At 39.4% G+C, this 20,553-nt stretch overlaps 1 protein-coding gene across 7 annotated transcripts in view; it reads left to right on the top strand.

The window, feature by feature from the left end:
• CadN (Cadherin-N) overlaps nucleotides 1-20,553 on the top strand; it is a 478,164-nt gene that overhangs the window by 24,216 nt on the left and 433,395 nt on the right. For all 7 annotated transcript variants that reach the window (XM_065224397.1, XM_065224398.1, XM_065224396.1 and 4 more), the window contains one exon: nucleotides 11,952-12,141. In XM_065224397.1, the coding sequence (XP_065080469.1) occupies nucleotides 11,952-12,141 (190 nt within the window). The remainder of the gene's footprint in view (nucleotides 1-11,951; nucleotides 12,142-20,553) is intronic.

Raw genomic sequence — 20,553 nt, 5'->3', positions numbered from 1 at the left:
ATGGATTTCAGCTTGGAACACAGTTGGCCATCTGCCCATAGGAACCGATATGTCTATCCCTGGGCCAGGTACTCCTGCTCCCACTTGATTCTGAAAACTTTGTAGAAGCTCTGATTTTTTTAGAAGTTAAGGGAACTTTGTAGATGATTACGGAACACTATATGAATTATTTGAAATTCCTACAAGGCCAGCAAGCTGGGCAGAAATCCAGTTGTAGCTATGGAAAAAATAAAAGTTTTAAAGTACGGAAAAATCTTTGAAGTACTGGAAACTTCGTAGAAGTTGACGGAAAATTCCATGAGTTCTTTGAACATTCCACTTATTCAGGGAACTTGAAATGTGAATGTGAAATGTTTGATAACTTTGTTGATATCCACGGATTTTAGATGAGATATCAATAAAGTCCTCTGGATAATATTCTAGACTTATCAAGTTAATCAAGTAATGTTCTGAAGATCTGCAACTGTTCAAAAATTCATATGACGTCTTCGGACATCCTTGAAATTTAATTAGAGAGTATTTAAAGGATATATAGCAGGTCGGAGATTCAAAGCCCTCTGGATATTTTTCAAGATTTCAGGTTGATCAATTATTTTTCTTAAGATATTCAACTCTTCATAAAACCGAAATTCGTTGCACCACCAAATCGTATGCAAAACACTTATTCAATTAAATTATCGCCCGTGCGACTTGTAGCGATTGCACAATGCGTGCAAACCGATGAAATACTTTTTTTTCCTCTGTTCGGGACCTAACACCACTGCGACCAGTTATTTGATCTATTGTCCATCACTGTTGAGAAATGATGAAGTATTCGATTTTTTTGCAGTGGTCATTCTTGCATTTTTCGTAAGGATCCGACTCTTTTTGAAAGGTCCCGCTATTTATACCCTTCGGAGTGTTGAAACACCCTCCAAAGGCGCGCCCCTTTGTCAGTCAAAATTGGATTCCTTAGCAACAACATTAAGGAATGACATCGATAATGACCATGCATCAAACTAGGGAACAACGAATAGAAGATTAGGGATCACATAGATAAAGACTAACTAACTCATTTTTTCCTTGTTTCAAGATCAGCCTCGGTGGACAAAGCCGAGTTTTGTAACTATCGACAAGGCATAAAAAGTAACAAGGACTAAGATGTGTTCCTTTGATTACTGAAAAATCCTGTTTCCCTAGTTTGAAGTAGTCAGGACTAAGAATCGGTTGTAGATCTTACATCCCGTAACGTACCACGAAAAGGTGATCTACCCACGTTACGGAGTGATGAAATGATTGCACTGCACTTCTTGTAAACATTTAAATAATCTAAATCTTTGGAAAGGCTTACTATAAAGATGTAAGGGGCAGATCATAAACAACATATATACCGTTTTTGGGAGGTTGTAGGCCCCCCTTCTCCCTCCGCGTAGACAATCGTCCATACAAATCTTCGTACCAGATCTTAAACATCTTCTTCTTCTTCTTCTTCTTCTTCTTCTTCTTCTTCTTCTTCTTCTTCGCATTTCAAGCTTATTGCATATCGCATATTAGCTTATTGCGTGCTCTCAACTTAGTGTTCTAGATGCACTTCCACAGATATTAATTGAGAGCTTTCGATGCCTGTACCATTTTTGCATTGGTATAATTGTTTGGCTAGTCCAATCATACTTCTATGCCCAGAGAAGTCGAGAAATTTTCCAACCCGAAAAATTCCTAGACCGGACCGGGAATCGAACCCAGCCACCTTAGTGAAGATAATCGATTACACCGATTAAATCCATACCTTCACCGGAAATAACCGACCATTTTTTTCGATTTTGTTTATTGCTGGCTCTCAATTTAGTGTTCTAGATGAACTTCCACAGTTATTTAGGGCTTTCTATGCCAACAACCAATGCATGAACAAGAAAATGTCCAACTCGAAAGATTTCTTCGACCGGGGGCATCGAATCCGCCGCCTCTGGCTTGGTAATACCGACCCATTACTGACTAGGCTATCTGAATACGATGAATTAGATTCCCACTTCTCCGAGGTGCATTTCGCGACTGATTGTTTCTTCTCTTCCGTTGTCATACAGAATCAAAGTTCTTACCGCAAAATATACAAACGCAGACGGTTGAAAGAGCTCAGCTTTCACTTAGATTAGGTCAGGCGTAAGGTTCCAACTAGGACGATAATTGCTATGAAAAGAGTTTTTAGTTTCGGCAGACAAGTTCGTTTTTGACGTAGCAAGAGTTTGAAAGATGTTCTTCCGGAAAAAAAACGCTGTCCTCTTTTTAAATCCTTTCTAGGAGATTCTGCTTTCAGAAGCAAACTAAAAGCACCATCGTCATTATCCCAAAGGGATTAACAGCCTCCATTTTCCGAACATTCAGTCCATCCTCGTCAGTTCCTCTTTCTCCAAGAAGGAGCAGATTTACATCGACGACTTTTTCCGTGAGTGAAACCACCAGCAAGAAAACTTAAAATTCATCGTCTTGGAAAAATGTCCCTGGCCAAGGGAGAATGACCCCCCCCCCTCCTGTTTCAATTGCTTGTCCTTCGAAGGAAAATAAATATGGCAAAAAGTCCGGAAATTTGTTATTTATGGTAAAACTTTTTTTTTTCGACACCGCCAGTGGATTGGCGGTGTTTTCGCCCCGCTTCCCATCCGAAGCTGCAAATTGGCAGATTTTGTTAGGCGACGACGTAATCTCGGAGAAGGTGTTGTTGTGTTGCAATGAAAAAAAAAACCCGCAGGGTGCAAAAGGATGATGAAGATTTCCATTAGCGGTGCGCTTGTTAGGTCCTCGAGTAATCCCAAATCGTGTCTGACTTTGGTCGTAATCGCGTACGACGTGAAACGGCTGAATAGGATAATGGTTACCGCTGCCCGCTCCCGGCTAACTACGGTGCTGTTGTCTAAGGAGAAGCACTCCGGGACGGTTGGAAATAATCCTGGCAGCAGGATAAAAAGGGTTTCCACAGTAGAGAAGCCTCTGTTCTGAGTTTTAACGGAAATGGTATGGAAAAGATGCAAATTCAACGGTTGGATGTCAAGAACATCGATCGATTGTGATTCAAACGCGAAATCTACATCCAATACCTATCGTATTCGCAGCCAGGTTGATCCATTAGCTCGCAGTGCCCTTCTGGTTTTCCGCATTGACCCTGTGATCTCCAGAACGACGCGTAACTTTTGATGACGAACGGTCACAGATGAGTCGGGCATAATAACCGGAAATGTATCACGGAAATGCTTCTTGCTGCCATACATAAAGCTGTCTGCCGTCCGTGCAGCAAAAATGCATTCTAACTAAGATACGGATAGCATTTTTTGCCAACCACTTCTATGTATCTCAATTACAGTCTACAGAAAAATACCACTCTCGAATTTCAAAGAGCAAAAACGGGGGCTGCATTTCCGGATCCGTTGGTGGTTCACTTTACAAAAAGTGAATTTGTTGCTTGCCACATGTGTATGAGGGCGATACGGTTTGTTTTAGTTTTCTGGTCATATGTGCCCTAACTCTAAACGAGATGCTTTTACTTAATTGTCTGGTTCCAGAAGTGCTTTGCTGCACTACTAGACCGGGCATTGAATCCGCTGTCTGTCGAATGGTATCGGGAAAATTTAGTTTTGATATCGATGGTTGATGGTCGACCAAGTATTTATTGATTTGTCGGAATAGTTTTGGTATTAATTGACTGTATGAAGTTTGAGCAGATTGAGTATAACGTAGTGATCAGATTTTAATTAATTTAGAAGCTTTCTTTATGTTGACTACAAATGAGAAAAGAAATATCCAGAGTATTTAGTTCAAGAAACATTAGTTTTTCAAATGAATGGTGTTTGACGAAAATTGCTGCACAGTCAGCCTTTGAAGATCAAAACTATGCCGATAAATTTTAAATATTTCATCATTCAGCAGTCAAGATTTCAGAAATCTATTTAGGTCCTTGTACTTTTATAATTTGTAATATTTTTGACGGCCACTGTACCGAATGTATCATCAATCACTTGCAATCGCATGATTCAAATGCACATAATAATCGTCTTAAAAAAAAGAACTCCTCTAAACACGTTAAGGCATGGTATTACCAAACCGGAGGCGGTGGATTCGATTAACAGAACGACCTCGAAAAACTTTCACATTGGCAATTTTTGCAACATTGGTTAGCATAGGAAGCTCTCAATTAATAACTGTGGCCCCGTAACGTGGGTAGATTACCTTTTCGTGGTACGTTACGGGATGTAAGATCTACCACCGATTCCTAGTCCTGACTACTTCAAACTAGGGGAACAGGATTTTTCAGTAATCAAAGGAACACATCATAGCCCTTGTTACTTTTTTCTACCTTGTTGATAGCGACAAGACTTGGCTTAGTACACCGAGGATGATCTTGAAACAAGAAAAACATGAGTTAGTTAGCCTTCATATATGTGATTCCTAATCTTCTATTCGTTGTTCTCTAGTTTGAAGTGGTTAAGCCTAGGGTTCTGATGCATGGTCATTATCGGTGTAATTCCTTAACTTTGTTGGCAAGGAATTCAATTTCAACTGACAAAGGGGCGCGCCTTTGGAGGGTGCTCGCATTCTTCGAAGGGTATACATAGCGGGACCTTTCATTTAGAATCGATTCCTTGCGATGAAGGCAAGAATGACAATTGTATCAAAACCGAATGCTTCATCATTTCTGATTTTGATTGAGTCATACGACATGCACTAATCTAAGGACACGGGATATACTACAATAAGACCAAATTACTGGTCGCAGTGGTTTGGCCTTAATGAATTTGAACTCAATATAGGTGGGTCGTGGGGCTATGCAATTTCGCAAAGTATGTCGCAATCTGAAAAAGATTGAGAATCGCGGTCCAAGGGAACTAAGCAAATTTTAACTAGAACTCCAAGTCAGTTGAGTCAGGAATTGTGGGAATAATTTTTAGTTTATTCCGAAGATAAATTCAAAGGCATTTCGAAACCCTCTAATTCTAGCTTTTTTTCAACTCTTAATTTGTTCCAAATTCAGAATAAATTACATTTCATTTTAACCTAGGTGCTCCAGTTTCTACAGTAACATACCAGCCTTAATTGTTATGATATATATCTAAGTGTTTTTACATTGTTCCTGCCTGAATTGCCAGTTTTTAAAACAGGTTTTCTAAACATGCATGTCAGTATAACAATTGAAATCTTAAAACTACAAACTAAAACTAAATCTTATCTAAGTATAAAGGGAATTAATCGTTGCAATTGAGGGTTGCAACGATTTTTGCCTGAAATTATTAATTACTTTGTTGAACATTTGTTCTAAAGTCTCAACATTCGAAATTCTATGTACTTCGGCAGTACTGTACCAGGGAGGCAACTTCAAAATCATCTTCAGAACTATGTTCTGAATCCTTTGAAGTGCTTTTTCCTGGTAGTGCAACAACTAGACCATATTGGCACAGCGTAAAGCATGGCCGGCCTAAAAGCTTGTTTATATATTAGAAGTTTATTCGTCAGGCAAAGCTTGGATTTCCTGTTTATAAGAGGATACACACATTTTATATATTTGTTACATTTGGCCTCAATGCCCTCAATGTGATCTTTAAAAGTTAATTTTTGGTCAAGTATTAATCCAAGATATTTCACTTGGTTTGACCAGGAAATTCGAACTCCGTACATAGTGACTATGTGACTACTACTAGGTTTCCAAAAGGAAGCTCTAGGCTTATGTGGAAATATTATAAGTTGACTTTTGGAAGCGTTGGGAAAAAATTTCCATTTTTGTAAATAAGAAGAGAAAATGTCGAAACTTTTCTGCAGACTGCTGCAAATAACACGAAGACTTCTTCCTTAAGCGGAAATGCCTGTGTCATCAGCGAACAAAGATTTGTGGCAACCTTGAGGCAAATCAGGAAGGTCCGAAGTGAAAATGTTATACCATATAGGCCCAAAAAGACTACCCTGAGAAACTCCTTCTCTTACAGGTAGTCGTTCAGATTAGGAATTTTGAGAATTTACCTGCAGAGTTCTGCCAGCTAAATAATTTTGAACAAATTTCATAATATAGAGTGGAAAATTTATCTTTTTCAATTGAGCAATCAAACCTTGATGCCAAACACTGTCGAATACTTTTTCTATGTCTAGAAGAGCAATTCGAGTTGAGCAGCCTTCAGATGTATTTGATGAGTAGTTGAATGCCCATGGCGAAATCCAAACTGCTCATGTGCAAAAATTGAGTTCGCATTGATGTGAAGCATCATTCTATTTAAAATTATCATTTCAAAAGGTTGACTTATTGAAGAAAGCAAACTTATTGGGCGCTAGGTATAAGCTTCAGCTAGATTTTTATCTGGCTTCAAAATTGGATCAACTTTTGAATTTTTCCATTGATCAGGAAAGTATGCCAAATGGAATCATCTGTTAAATATTTTTTCCAAGAAAGACAAGGTACTCTCTGGGAGTTTTTCGATGTGGATATAGAAAATTTCATCATCACCTGGAGCTTTCATATTTTGAAACGAAGACCCAAACTGAAATTATGGGAACTCTCGAATTGCTTAGCAAGTTTCTGAGCTTTTTCCAAATTTGTGATCAAACTTTTACCACCTTTTTTAAGCACTGGAATAGGCTATTGAGGTTTTTTCAAAATTTTTGTGAGTTTCCAAAAGTGTTTGGAACTCGGGTCTAATTTCGAAACATTATTTTCAAAAGTTTTGTTCCTCAGGGCAGAGAATCGCTTTTTAATTTGTTTTTGCAAATTCCGTCAGATAACTTTCATGGCAGGATCGCGTGTTCTTTGAAACTGTCTCCTACGGACATTTTTAAGACAGATCAAGAGCTGAAGATCATCGTCTTTTATAATTGAATCGAATTTAACCTCGCATTTTGGTACTGAGGCAGCTCTCGCTTCAACTATAGAAGTAGTCAGAGATTCAAGAGCATAATTAATTTCATCTTTGGTTTGCAAAGGAATGTTTGGATCGAAGTTATATTCCATAAATGTTCGATATTGCTCCCAATCAGCTCTATGGTAATTGAAAATAGAGCTGTTGGGATCAGACATTATTTCTTGGGATATTTCAAAAGTTACTGGAAGGTGATCAGAACCGAAGTCAGCATGGGTAACCAATTGGCTACAAAGTTGACATGAATCAGATAAGACCAAATCAATAGTTGAGGGATTTCTTGCAGAAGAAAAGCATGTTGGGCTGTTTGGATATTGAATAGTGTAATAACCTGCAGAACAATCACCAAACAGAATATTACCATTAGAATTGCCTTGAGCATTATTCCATGAGTGGTGTTTTGCATTAAAATCCCCAATAATGAATAATTTTGACTAATGTCGGGTAAGTTTTTGAAGGTCACACTTGATAAAATACTTTGGAATGGAAAATAAGCAGTTATAAACTTTAGTTGGCCAAATTTGCACGTTATGATCTCTAAAAAAGTTGAATAGCTCGTCTTCATCACTTTTAATTGAACTGACGATCCAATTCAAAATATTTAATGATTTAAAATCCATTACTGTTCGCAAATTTTACTCCAGTTTGAATAGTATCAAACATGGAGAATGTTTTTAGTACATCAGTATTCATGTCGATCAATGATTTCTGCAAAAATCCAATTTAGGAGCAGTAATGCTACCTTTGTTAAAATCATTAACATTTCCGTTAGAATTATGATGGCTAGTATTTAGATTTTAATTTATACCAGCTGCAATAGCAGCATTTACTTGCAACATTTTTAGCAGCAAGTATAGATGAAGAATTTGAAGCTTGTGAGCTGTTTGTACCTACGGGTACGAATGTAGTGCTGACTGTTGTTAACAGCAGGGGCATTTGTACCTGGTCGGGAACGTGGAGCGTTCTATCTGTCGCTTAGAACGATATTGTAGGATCCCTTTGCGAGTCTTACATTCCCAAAAAAATTAGATTTGTGGTTTTCACTATAATTTGAACATTTAAATTTTTTAGGAGCTTCATTCACAAGACAGTCGTTCTTTGCGTGAGAGGAATCACCACAATTCATGCATTTAGCTGGCATGTAGCAATGTTTTGTTCCGTGACCCCATGCCTGACACTTACGGCACTGGGTGAGATTTAGTGAGTGTTCTCACTTCACTCAGACATGGAGCATAAGGCTAGCTTTTTCTAAGGCCTTAAGATAATTGAGTTCACTAGACTTGAAGAGATCTAATTAAAAATCATGAGTAATCCCGTTGCGTGAATAGCCAGGAAGGGATTTCATTTTCATTTTGATTACTTGCATTGGTTCAACTCCAAGAAACGCTGTGAATTTATCTTTGATCTTATCCAGGGATTCACCACTGGGCAGACCTTTCATGACAACCTTGAATACACGTTCAGTTTTGGTGTCGTAAGTAAAAAAAAAATGATGCTGCTTCTCAGTAAGATACTTGAGAAGACGTTAGAATCCGTCCATAGTTTCAACCAATACACGGCATTCACCTCGACGGCCAATTTGAAGTGAAAACGTGAATTTGACGAAGTTCAAAAGTTCCTTGCGAAAAGCATGGAAATCAGAAATGATTATCACTTTAGGAGGGACCTTTACCTTCTTGGCATTAAACCGTTTAGGCTTCATGGTGGCAGTAAAACGTTTCTTTAAATCGACTTCCAAGTGGATTACTATAAGAATCTGAAGGATCGAAGAAGAATTTATTTGATATGGCTCAACCGAATTAACTTAACAGAGCCGAGGATTCTTGTTCACTATACAATACATCTTATAACTATAGTCAAAAGGTACAACACAATAAACATTTTATCTTCCGCTATCCAATAAGCCTCCTCCACCAGAACGGGGGCCGCTTCCAGTGGTTTCATTGTATGACAAATTCGCCAACGGGGCTCAGAGCGCTTCCATTGCAGCAATGGACGCAAAACGTGGTCAGCACTCACAACGGTTGCTTTCCAAACTCGACGACGCATCGACTGAAAGAACTGCTGATGAAGAACAATGAGGAAGACCACACAATGGTTGCTGCCGAGTAAACAGACGATGACGTGACACACATTGAGAGTGGTCTGTTTCTGTCGACAGCCGAGTGAACACTGTCCAAATCGATATCCAAGCAGGATTTCCTCGGGTAGGGTCCAAACAAGGATCGAAGAGGAATAAGAGTCGAGCAAGGTAGAAAATTTGCAGGTTATATTGAGCACTGAAAAGTGCTGCTTAAATTAGTTGTAGCTTTAGGTAGCAACAACACTTCCTTCACAGCAAAAAGCAAATAGATCCGCACGGAAAAAGAGGACTGATTCTCATTTTCGTGCGCAGCTGATCAGAGTAGCATTTGAAGATTGAAATTTGTATTGAGTCGATTGAGTCTAAAACAGAACGGGCGATTCTGACAGTCTCCATGTTGAGGATGATTATATTTTAATATATATTATGCAATCAAGATATAAACATGATATAGCTGGACAACGTGACTAACATTCGAAAAAGGTCTATGGGTTATATATAATAATATTTTGTTTTAAATTCTCAATCGCTTGAAAACGGATGAACTTAGGGAAAAAGTTTAAAAACGTTTAAACTAATTCATTAAAAATAATGCGCAGGATAAATTTATGGTAATATTTTATATAAAAATATAAAATCTTAAAGTGTTTAAAAATTTGATAAAAAGTATACCTTATTAAATTGTGTTCCTTTTAATTTTTCTACTATTGTACCACTTTCACTTTCATTAATTCTCTATTCACTTTCACTAATTCAGTATTCACTTTACTATCTTAAAAAAAAACTTTAACATATACGTACCGTAAAACGGGGTAACATTGATAGTTTTTTTTAAAGTATATTCTAAATAAGTTTTACAGCATTGAATGTTTTTCAACTTTCATATTTTAAAACAAGTACTGAGGATCTAAGAATCAATTCGTTAGTAATATGTTTAACGGAAATTAATGCAGTGCAAATGCATTTTAGTTTTGTGACTGAACTTCAGTTTTTTTTTTATTTGGGGTTACTTTGATAATGCTCGATGAATGTAGAAAAAAAAAATGAGTGAAACTCAAACAATTTAGTTCTTCATAAGCAATAAGAAGACAACATTAAATTTGTGATGGCTATATCAGAAATACATTTCATAAGTGATGGTTTGAGTGTTTTTTCAAACAGGCGAAAAACACGAAAATTGTTTTTTTAATATGTTTGTAAAATATGAAACACATACTATATAAAAACTATATACGATATCAATGGGTATTTGAGCTACAATATGGAACCAACGTTTCTAATTTGGAAAAAGCGCAGCGAGTTAATTCAATCCTTAAATTACACTGTCAAAGTTACCCGCATAATCAAAGATACCCCGTTTCACGGTATTTTGTTTATTAATTGCAAACTTCTTCAGTCTAGTCATAGACAATTACTCTAGTGAAATGCTCATCAATCAATTGAGATAAAACAACTAAAACAATTTGCCCGAAAAAATTAACATTTTAATAATGGAAAATGTCATCTTGGGCAACTACCAACATATGTGCAAAATATCATTCAAATCGAAGAGAGTCATGACCAACAAATTTACTATTTAGGGCGGAAAAGCTCTATGTTAAATTCAATAGAAATACTCAGAAAAAAATATTCCAAGCAACACTGTTAATGTGTTGCTATTTTTTTCCCTGCAAACAAACTTTCATCTCTTGCAACGAAAACAACAATACAAAAACACTAACCGTTACCACTAAGCGACAGCTGTCCACTTTTCACCCATGCATTGCGACAATGTGTAAGAGTCACCCGCCAATAGGAACCCCTCGTTCGGTGGGTGGCAGCACACGCTCTTCTCTCGGCGGTGGGGACCATAACAAGTTTTGCGGATCACCACACACCCATGTTGTTCTGTGAAACCCTTTCGCTCCGTTACGCCCGCGTTTATTATTTATAAGGGTCACTTATTTATATGCTGATTGTATCATAGCGAAGGAACCGTATCTATCGGCAGGAGGCAAGAGGTTCTCCCATAAACACCGGTCCGTCTTAATCCCTTACGTTGCTGTAGGTGCGTCCGCCGGCGAGCCAACCAAATATTGTCTCCCCGTTTGTTTTCCTAACTTCCTTCCCGGCCTTTTGGTAGCCATTTCCCGTTTGTTTAGCTTTTGTTGAATTTAGTTATTTTTATACTAACATTTTAACCACGTGAAACCCGACAAAATATTTATTCTAAGAAAAAAAACGGAGTGAAAACCAAACTCGACTCCAACTGCCGGGCTTGTCTACGCGTCCACTTCCGAGCGCGATCCTGACTCGAAAACTTTTTTTGATGAGTCGAAAAGCAGTGGGAAAAAACCGGAAGACAGCATTTTTTCCTCTCTTCAGGACAAGTCCCGCCAAACGAACAAAGTCACTTTATTTGAGATAGAGGAGAACTTGTTTCCGGTCTGTTGGAGATGATTTCTTGTTTTTTTCGAGTTTGGTTTTTATCTCTCATTTGCACTCCCCCCAACTGGCGGTCATCCCCATTCGGAACTTGGACTTTTTTTTTCGCTGCCTGACGCAGTTCGCCGAATAATGATATAAATTTCACGATTTTTTTTTTCTTTCTATGGGGATACCCGCACTATAGCATTGAACTTTGTCCTTTCTAAAAAAAAAATTGAGTTTAGTGCGATAATCGTTCGGTTTGGTTCTTTCAAAACTTTTTTTGTTTTCGGCTTCATTTCATGTCCAAAGTTCGTAGATTTATTTTTGTTCGGAAGGGGGATGACCTATGCTTCGGAAAATAAAATAAAAATCGGTGCTTCTTTCCGGTTTGCGGGTTGGAAAATCTATATTTGGTCGACTCGAACATAGACTGATTGTAGATTCCCCAGCAAGCCGCTATCAATCCGATCGTAATCCTACTCGTGCTTCATAATGCTAATATATTCTTTTTTCTCTTCTCTGATATCCCGAACGCGAAAATCTCCCATATATCACACCCGTGCGCCAAATCCGGGCTTTTGGAAATTGGAAAACAGCTCCGGAATCGAAGGCAATCCCACGGTGTTCTATCGGTTGATGCCGGGATCGACGGCACAAACCAATAAACTGCACACGTTCTATCTGCAGCAGCGGCCGGAAAATGGTGACACGTACGCCGACATCAAGGTGAACCATCCGCTCGATTTCGAAACGATAAAGGAATACAATCTGACCGTGCGAGTTGAGGTAAGTGTGGGGTGATTTTTGTGTGTGTGTGATTTAGAATTGGAGTAGTTACGACTAGCGAGTGCGAAATGTCTAAATTTTCGTGGAATAATTGGTTCACTGTAACTGGAGTAATACAGTTTATCTTCATAGTGTTCTGATCATGTAACTATCTGAAAAGCATATCCATGTAATATGAAATTTTGTTTACCAAACAAAATACTTTAACTAAACATGCTTTTTTTTACTTCATGCTTGAAGTTAACGATTTATATCAGACTTAAAGTGGACATTTTATACGATAGATAAGGAGACGAAAGTATAGCGTTGATAGTTCCGTTATAGTAAGGCAGTGTGAAAATTGTACATAGAAAGTAGAAAGCGAGCAAAGGACAATTTTTAGGTAGGTACTAATCGGGTTGAGCATTTGCTTTACCAAACTCATCCGTTGATGAAGGGCGGTCAGCAAAACAATAGCTGCAAATTCAAAACTTATCGACTAGATGCTTACGTCAGATGGCGACTTGAGTGTGTAACAATCGATAGAACCGCTTCCGCACATTGGCGATCATTCCTGTTTCCACTGGTGGCGAGGGGAAACACCCTTCACCATCCTTCATCAACCGATGAGTTTGGTAAAGGGAATGCCGACCTGATTCGTACCTTCCTCAAAATTGTCCTTTGTTCGTTTCTACTTTCTCTATACAATTATCACACTGACGTACTATTTTGAAACTACCAATTCTATACTTTCATCTCCTCATCTATCGTATACTTTGTTCACTTAGAAGCAGCGTTGCCAGATATACCGATTTATCTGTATTTATACCGATTTCCGAACTAGATACCTAGATACAGATAAGGTTCCTCAGAATACCGTTTTATGAGGTTTTATACCGATCTATACATTTTTTTAAATATTCAAAATGATTATTGCTTTCCCGCACTCGAATTTCGGAGTCAATTTTTGTGAGAGATTTGTATCTTTATGAATATCTTAAATTGTTTGAGCCTTTCAAATTCTAAAAAAAAAAACATCTTTTAAAATGTCTTATGGATACTCTTTCGATGAATGTTTCAATGTCCTCACCGTTTCAGGCTACCCATGAATCGATAAACAGTCGATGGCTCTTTCTGGTAATTCCGGGGGAATCGGGAAATACTTTTTAAACATTATTAAACTTCTTGGAATTTTCTTTCAATTTTCCCCTGAAATTGTCTTCCACCTTACATCGTAAATTATTTTTCGATTCCTCTCGGAAACTTATTTCGACTTCCCTTGGAAGCTTCTTAAGCCTTCACTCGAATGTTTCTTACATCTTCTCCCGCTGGTTTTTTCAACTTTCCCGGAACTTCAGGGATGCTTCCATATTTTGATTGCGGGTCCACACTAGCTGTGAGAACTTTTAAGCAGTTCTGAAACATCAGATAATTAAAGAATGTTTCAATAACTTCTGTTAAAATTCTAAAAACTGGAAATTTTACGAAAGTCCAGCGAACTCCAGTGAACTTAAGGAAACATCATAAATATTTTGGCTACTTCACAAGTCCAAAGAACTTCTGGAAAATTTAATGGTTTTCAGGACAGTTCCATTAGTTTCAGGAGAATTGAGAGAACTTTAGGAAGCTCGGCGAACATCAGGACAGATCAACTTATTTCAAGGAAAATGCAGAAATTTTAAAAGAGTTCCGAGAAACTCAGCCAATTTCCGAAAACCTGTAAAAAGTACGCTTTTGCATTTATTTAATTAATTATTTATTTGCACAGAATTCCTATTTATACAATTTTCCACATTTAATTATATTGCATTAACTTTCGTTTTTCAAATAAATCCATAAATTTGTTCACCGCCAAGGAACGAACATCCACTTACGTAGAGTTACACTTGTCATACAAAAAAAAGTAATGAGTTCCCTACGTTCAGATTGAAGCGCAAATTCAAATATTATAAAGCCTGTCGAGCTTTCCGACGCTACGAAGTTACAGCGTCGTAAGGTGGACATCGACCTGCCAGATTTCCATTGAAAATGCAATGACCTTTTTCCGTTCGGCTTTGCGCACTCCTACCGAATTTCGGGGAGAGAGATGACTGGACTCTAAATAGTCCATTGGAAGAGATGCTGCAAGGCACTAATAATCGGGTGCACAATTGCGAGAGTTTGGTGGTCGTGAAATTGGGTGTCGTCCAAGTTCGTGACTTCCCGGGCAAAGGTCACAATCTAGCGGCTATCTGAGGAATTCCTCAGCTTTGATCGTCCACTTCGAATCGATCTGTGGAAGAGGCAAGAGTGGTCGGTGTTTTGTCTCGTGTCGTGGTGTGATTAAAAAGGTAGTTTGCGTCATGAACTTTCTTTATTAGATTGTTATTTTCAATTCTTTCCCAGTAGTGTTAGCTTAGTGTAAAACCCTAGCAAGCTAGTTAGTAGGCGGCAAAGTGTGTGTCTCGAAGAAAGTACAAGGTAAAGTGAGCGTTTATCGACCGTTAGACCAGGTCAACTTATTAGCGTGTGCGTGCGGGTATAATCCAACAGGTTCGTGGCAGCGGAGGCCATTTGCCGTCACACCACCCTATTGTCAGAGACCGCTTTTGACCCCACCTATCGGTTTCGGAGGATTCCCGGGGCACACGTGGCCGGAAGAGGGTCGCTATCGCCAATTTGCGCGCCCCGGACAGGCAGGCCAATACTCGTCCCATCTGTAGTCATCGAACAACAGAACAGCATACGTTGCACGTGTTCCAGTGTTCGGACGATCGAACGCATGTGCCGCGTTCAAGCGTAAGCCCGCGTTTCCGGTGAGTGAGACATTTCCAGCATCAGTCGATCGCATCCGCGATAGTTTCTGGGCCGAAGTAGTGCAATACGCAGCTTCGGTACCACCGCCGTCTCCTCACCCATAGCACCGATGTAATTCCTAGGTTTTCGAGTGAGTACATGCATGTATATTTTTCATTGTGAACGTCCATGCGCATGAGACAAACGAAAGCTTCGCGAAACATAACCGTCTCATAGAATGGGTTAAATTGTTTCATCGAATGGGTTAAACGTGAAGCCGAGAAACACCAGGAGAGCAGGAATCGTACGGAGGAAACTCGCACCGAACACACGTATGGCAGTAGAATGAATAGTGCACACGCTAGGGAGTAGGATAGATGATATGATAGAGGGAAAGGAAAGAACAAAGACCTAGGCAAACAGACATGTAGGGAGCAGGTGAAATACAATCCGTACCGAATAAATAGGATGGGAGCTTTTCTCTTAACTTTGTAGTTGAGCTTTGCTAGTACGGTGACAATTGTCATGTTCCGTAATAAATACAGTTAACCCCCTAAAGCCATGGTTTTTTGGGTAGCGTACCATTGATGAACTTATGAAGGATTTTCATGTCGTTTCGTGTTCGTTTCCTGTAGTTTCGTAGAGTCAATTTACTGGGGAAGTCAGCCCTGAATCTGACATTTATTGTGCCGGCAACTCTCCAATCTTTTCGGATTGGTTCGTTTGGACTTTCAGGCTGGGCCTGTGATGAGAACATCCCTTAACGAGATTTTTGGTTCGGACGAATTGTCGGTCTTGTGCACACGTAATTGTTAGCCACCCATCTAACGAACGGAAAGTTTGACGGGCTGGCGGGTTACAAACCTTAGCTATATTCCGAGGGGCTCATGAAAATTTAAGATACCAAGAGATGCCAAAGTCAAATAGGTCAGAGGATTCGTTGAATTGATGAATCATAGCGACAAAGGAACTGTTTGCAGCATAGTTGGTTGCATGTACTACTTCATGAAGCAAGGTTCTCGGATGGAGTGGTCGGGCAAGAGCATACATATTAATTTTGGCCAGTAACTCAGGAACATCATATTCTGCGAGCAAAACTTTTGCAACGAAGACGACCTGCGATATGTTTCGTCGCTTAGCAAGAGTATCCAAACCCAGTAAACGATAGCGGAAGATAGCGCAGTGCGTATCTGACGAATTTGCGTTGAACAGCTTCGAATCGTCCACTCCATACTGCTTGGTAGGGATTCCAGACAACACACGTGAATTCCAGTAGTGAGCGTACCAATGAACAGCAAAGAGCTTTAAAACACATAGGATCACGAAATTCCTTAGATATCTTAAACATGAATCCAAGGTGACGATTAACTTTGTCGATCGTGGTTGAGAAGTGGCGAGTGCATGTGAGCTTTTTATCCAACATGACACCGAGGTCTTTAACGTGATCGAAACGTTGAAGTTCAGTCCCAGCAACGTTATAATCAAACAAAACGGCAGTCCTAGTTCGTCGGAAACTAATTACGCAGCACTTTTAAACGCACAGGACCATAACATTACGTTCACACCAATGATTAAAGATTTCAAGAAGGTTTTGTAGTTCTAAACAGTCGACATAGCCTCGAACGACTAGATAAATCTTCAAGTCATCGGCAAAAAACAAGAATAAGCGTTACATCGTTCACAAAAAAAGAGAAGAACAGTGGTCCCAAAGTGCTACCCTGTGGAACTCCTGCTCTATTAGAGAAACAGTACGATGAGTAGTTTCCGATGCACACAGTAACTTCACGTTGCACGAGGTACGATCTAAGCCAGCTGCAGAAGGAAACAGAACATCCAATTTTTTCAAGCTTTGCTAGCAAAACGTCGTGCACAACTCTATCAAATGCAGCTTTAAGATCATACATTTTCCATACATAACGACGTAAAGCTGACGAGATTAGTTTCCACGGAGCGGCCAGGAAAGAAACCATGTTGACATGTACTTATGTAATGTTTGCAGGAAGCAAACAATCTCTCATTTATCAGCGACTCAACAACTTAGATTCAACCCCAAGCGAGGTAATCCCACTGTAGCTTTGCACATTGCGTTTGTCTCCTTTCTTGAAAACAGGGAACATAGTAGAGCGTTTCCATAAAGGGTGTCCACGATGAAATTGCCACACACAAAATTGATTCGCAAAATTCGAGTTTTCATCCGATTGCCATCAAATTTTCAGGGATTGAGAAATAACTATTTAACTTCATTTTACCATTTTACTCGTATTTTATTTACAGTCCATACGCAAATGCCCGCACCTTGGCCTTAACCCCGGCCATAAGATTCTGCACAACCTGTGAATCAACCGTTTTTTGCATGTAAACCCATACTTTCTTCAGTTCCTCAACTGTCTTCACTACCTTAGGTCGTTTAAGAAGGTGCTGCTTCATAATCGCCCAGTACTTCTCGATGGGGCGGAGCTCCGGAGTGTTGGGAGGGTTGAACATTTTCGGCACGAAATTGACCTCAACCGCAACTGTCCGCATACCACTTCAGCACGTCCTTAGAGTAGTGGCATGAGGCCAAATCCGGCCAGAAGATTGTTGGGACGTTGTGGGCCTTCAGGAGAGGAAGCTGCCGCTTCTGGAGGCACTCTTTTATGTACACCTGTCCGTTCATCGTGTCCTGGGTCACGAAAGGTGCACTCCGCTTCCCACACGTGCAGATGGCTTGCCAAACCAGGAATTTCTTCGCAAATTTGGACATCTTCTGAGTGCGGACATGCTCCGGAACGCTGAACTTATCCTTGGCCGTGAAAAACAGGTTGCCGGGGATCTGTTTGAAGTCGGCCTTCACATATGTTTCGTCGTCCATGATGCAGCATTCAACTTTCGTCAGCATGTTGAGGTACAACTTCCTGGCACGGGTTTTGGCGGACTTGTTCTGCTTCTTGTCGCGATTAGGGGCCTTTTGTACCTTGAACGTTCGAAGCCCAGCCTTAGTTTTGGCCTTCTGGACAAAACTTCGGCTTAGGTGCAGCTTCTTAGCCACATCCCTAACGGAGGCGTTCGGATTTCGGTTGAAGGCCCCAACTACGCGGTTGTGATTTTTGGTGTTGTACGGAATACTTTTTCCTTCACTTCTGGGCTTCCGATCGGTGGTCAACCGTTCCTCGAACCGCTTAATCACTCGCGACACCGTGGAATTCGCGATTCCCAACGTTTTAGCGATGGAACGATGCGAGATATTCTTGTTCTCGTGATGAATGCGCAAGAATTTATCACGCACGAGCTGTTCTTTCGACTCCATTTCCGCGAGTTTTGATCACAGGACTTTAAAACTTGCAGGATGTAAATAATGCACTATGAACTAAATCCACCCAAATTTTCATTAAATTCTACCCAACGGTTAAAAAGTTAGAGCAATTTCATAGTGTGGCAATTTCATCGTGGACACCCTTTAGTGCGGGAAATTTCTGTTGACGAAGTGACAGGTTGAAGAGCAAGGACAACGGAGCAGCTAAGATATCGGAGCATTTTTTTTAGGACAGCAGATGGAATAACACTCGGACCTGGTGAAAATGATGATTTGGTTTTACTCATCACAAAGAGAATCATTTGTACATCTACTGCAAAACATTTGATGACAATTTGGAAAATTTTCTGGATCATTAGAACATCCATTAGAGCTCTTTATTCCGGAATTATGTGTTTGTTTCTTTTGACTGTTCCGTAAGCGCTCTGGCTTCCGACTTTCTCCAGATTTTTTCCAATGTACCTTAGCAAGTTTCTGCCAGCGCCTCTTCCGTTTTCTCCAGGAAGTTCAATTAAACTTCTCCCAGAAACTTCTTCCGTAAAGTTCTGGAATTTTGCCAGTTGTTTTTTTTTGTTTGACAGTTTTTCTGAGCTTCTTCTGGCTTCCCCTAGAAATGGCTACTCCGGGAATTTACTTCCGATTTGAATTCCGAAACTTTTCTGCCTTCCTTTAAATGTGATTTTTCCGGAAAGTTTATTTAAATCTTCGACAGAAGTTCCTCAATTTATGTCTTGGAAGTTCCGCGGATGTTTTTCCGACTTCTCTCAGAACTTTCCGCAAATTTCCTCCAGGAGCGCTTATTACTTCTTTCTCTGGATGTTGTTTTCAGCTTTCTCCAGAAGCTTATTCAAACATTCACCGGAGTTTTCTTCCGGAATTTTCCGATCATAGTCCAAAAGTTAAAATTTTCGCTTTCAAAAGCGGCAAAAATATAAAATTAATTAAAATATTAAAAACCCATATTGATCCACCGGGCAGGTGAAAGGTTAGATCCTTTGCTTCACAGTACAATCTCGTTTTTGATATTATCCATAGATATACGAGGCTCTAATGAATATTTTTATTTTTATTGGTCTCAGTTTCTGCACTGCTCAATTGAATAGGAATTGCTTGCTTGAATTGGAGATAAATGAATTTCCCAATCAATGTGTTGATTCAGGCGCTAGCTATCTATAGTCGCTATATTTATTGTCTGGCGGATAGAATTTCGATCTTTCAAAAAGCGGAACCAATTCAATATATTGTAGACCAACAATTTGAATTGTACTATCAAGTTTAATAAACAATGCGAATGCAAACTACCTGTATCACCGTATAGGGGAAATTTTCCCCAAAGATGGTGTTAAAGGGCGAACACGAAATTATTGCGACACCGAAAATGTCATGCCAATTTTCTTATAATGTTTAGAATCAAACCAAAATTTTAGGGTAGTTTTATACATATATTTACTTCAAAAATCAAAAGAAAAGTTAATCGATGGAGCTTTGAGTGTAAAATTGAACGCATTTTCGCTTGATGCCCTCCAGCGTGCCTTCCATTCATTTTGACTAACAAAATGTTTTAAGAAAGCATGGAATAATAAGATATTATGAAAATACTTTGATTGTGTAAACAACAAGAAAAGATTATAAAGTTTGTGTTTGACACATAATACCTGCCAATTTTGCTACATCAGAGTCGCAATAAGCGATTTTGTAATTTATCTCACCCACTCTTCGCTCTTCACTCTTCGCGAAGAGGCGATCAGAAAAATGCTCATTGTGACTCTATCAAAGCTAAATTTGCAGGTTTGATGTGTCAAACACAAACTTTACAATCTTTTCTTATTACTTACACATACAAAATATCATCAGAATATCTTATTATTCCATAATTTCATAAATCATTTTTTAGTCATGATGCCCTCCATCAAAGTCTTTACAGTGTCATCCGGTACCAGTTTCTCAGTTTTTTTTTTCCATTTTCTTAACATGTCCTTCTCGTCTTTGACTGTCTTCTTGCTCTTCCGAAGTTTCCGCTTCATTATTGCCCAGTACTGCTCCACCGGGCGCAGCTCCGGACAGTTTGGCGGATTCATGTCCTTTGGAACAAAATGGACAGAATTGGCCTCATACCACTCCAGGATACTTTTAGAATAGTGGCATGATGCCAAATCTGGCCAAAATAGCGGAGCTTCGTCGTGCTGCTGCAAGAACGGCAAAAGGCGCTTCTCGAGGCACTCAGATTTGTAGATCTCGCCATTTACTGTGCCCTTTGTCACGAAAGGCTCACTCCTCAGTCCGCAAGAGCAGATGGCCTGCCAAATGAGATATTTGGAGGCGAACTTCGACATTTTCTTCTTCTTAAATTTGTCGTCCACATCGAA

This window comes from Ochlerotatus camptorhynchus, unplaced genomic scaffold, assembly GCF_037179485.1.
Source record: "Ochlerotatus camptorhynchus isolate MF236.1 unplaced genomic scaffold, CSIRO-AGI_Acam_v1.1 ptg000211l, whole genome shotgun sequence".
NCBI classification, from domain to species: domain Eukaryota; kingdom Metazoa; phylum Arthropoda; class Insecta; order Diptera; family Culicidae; genus Ochlerotatus; species Ochlerotatus camptorhynchus.
The sequence above is the reverse complement of the archived record's forward strand: the minus strand, read 5'-3'. Positions and strand labels throughout refer to the sequence as shown.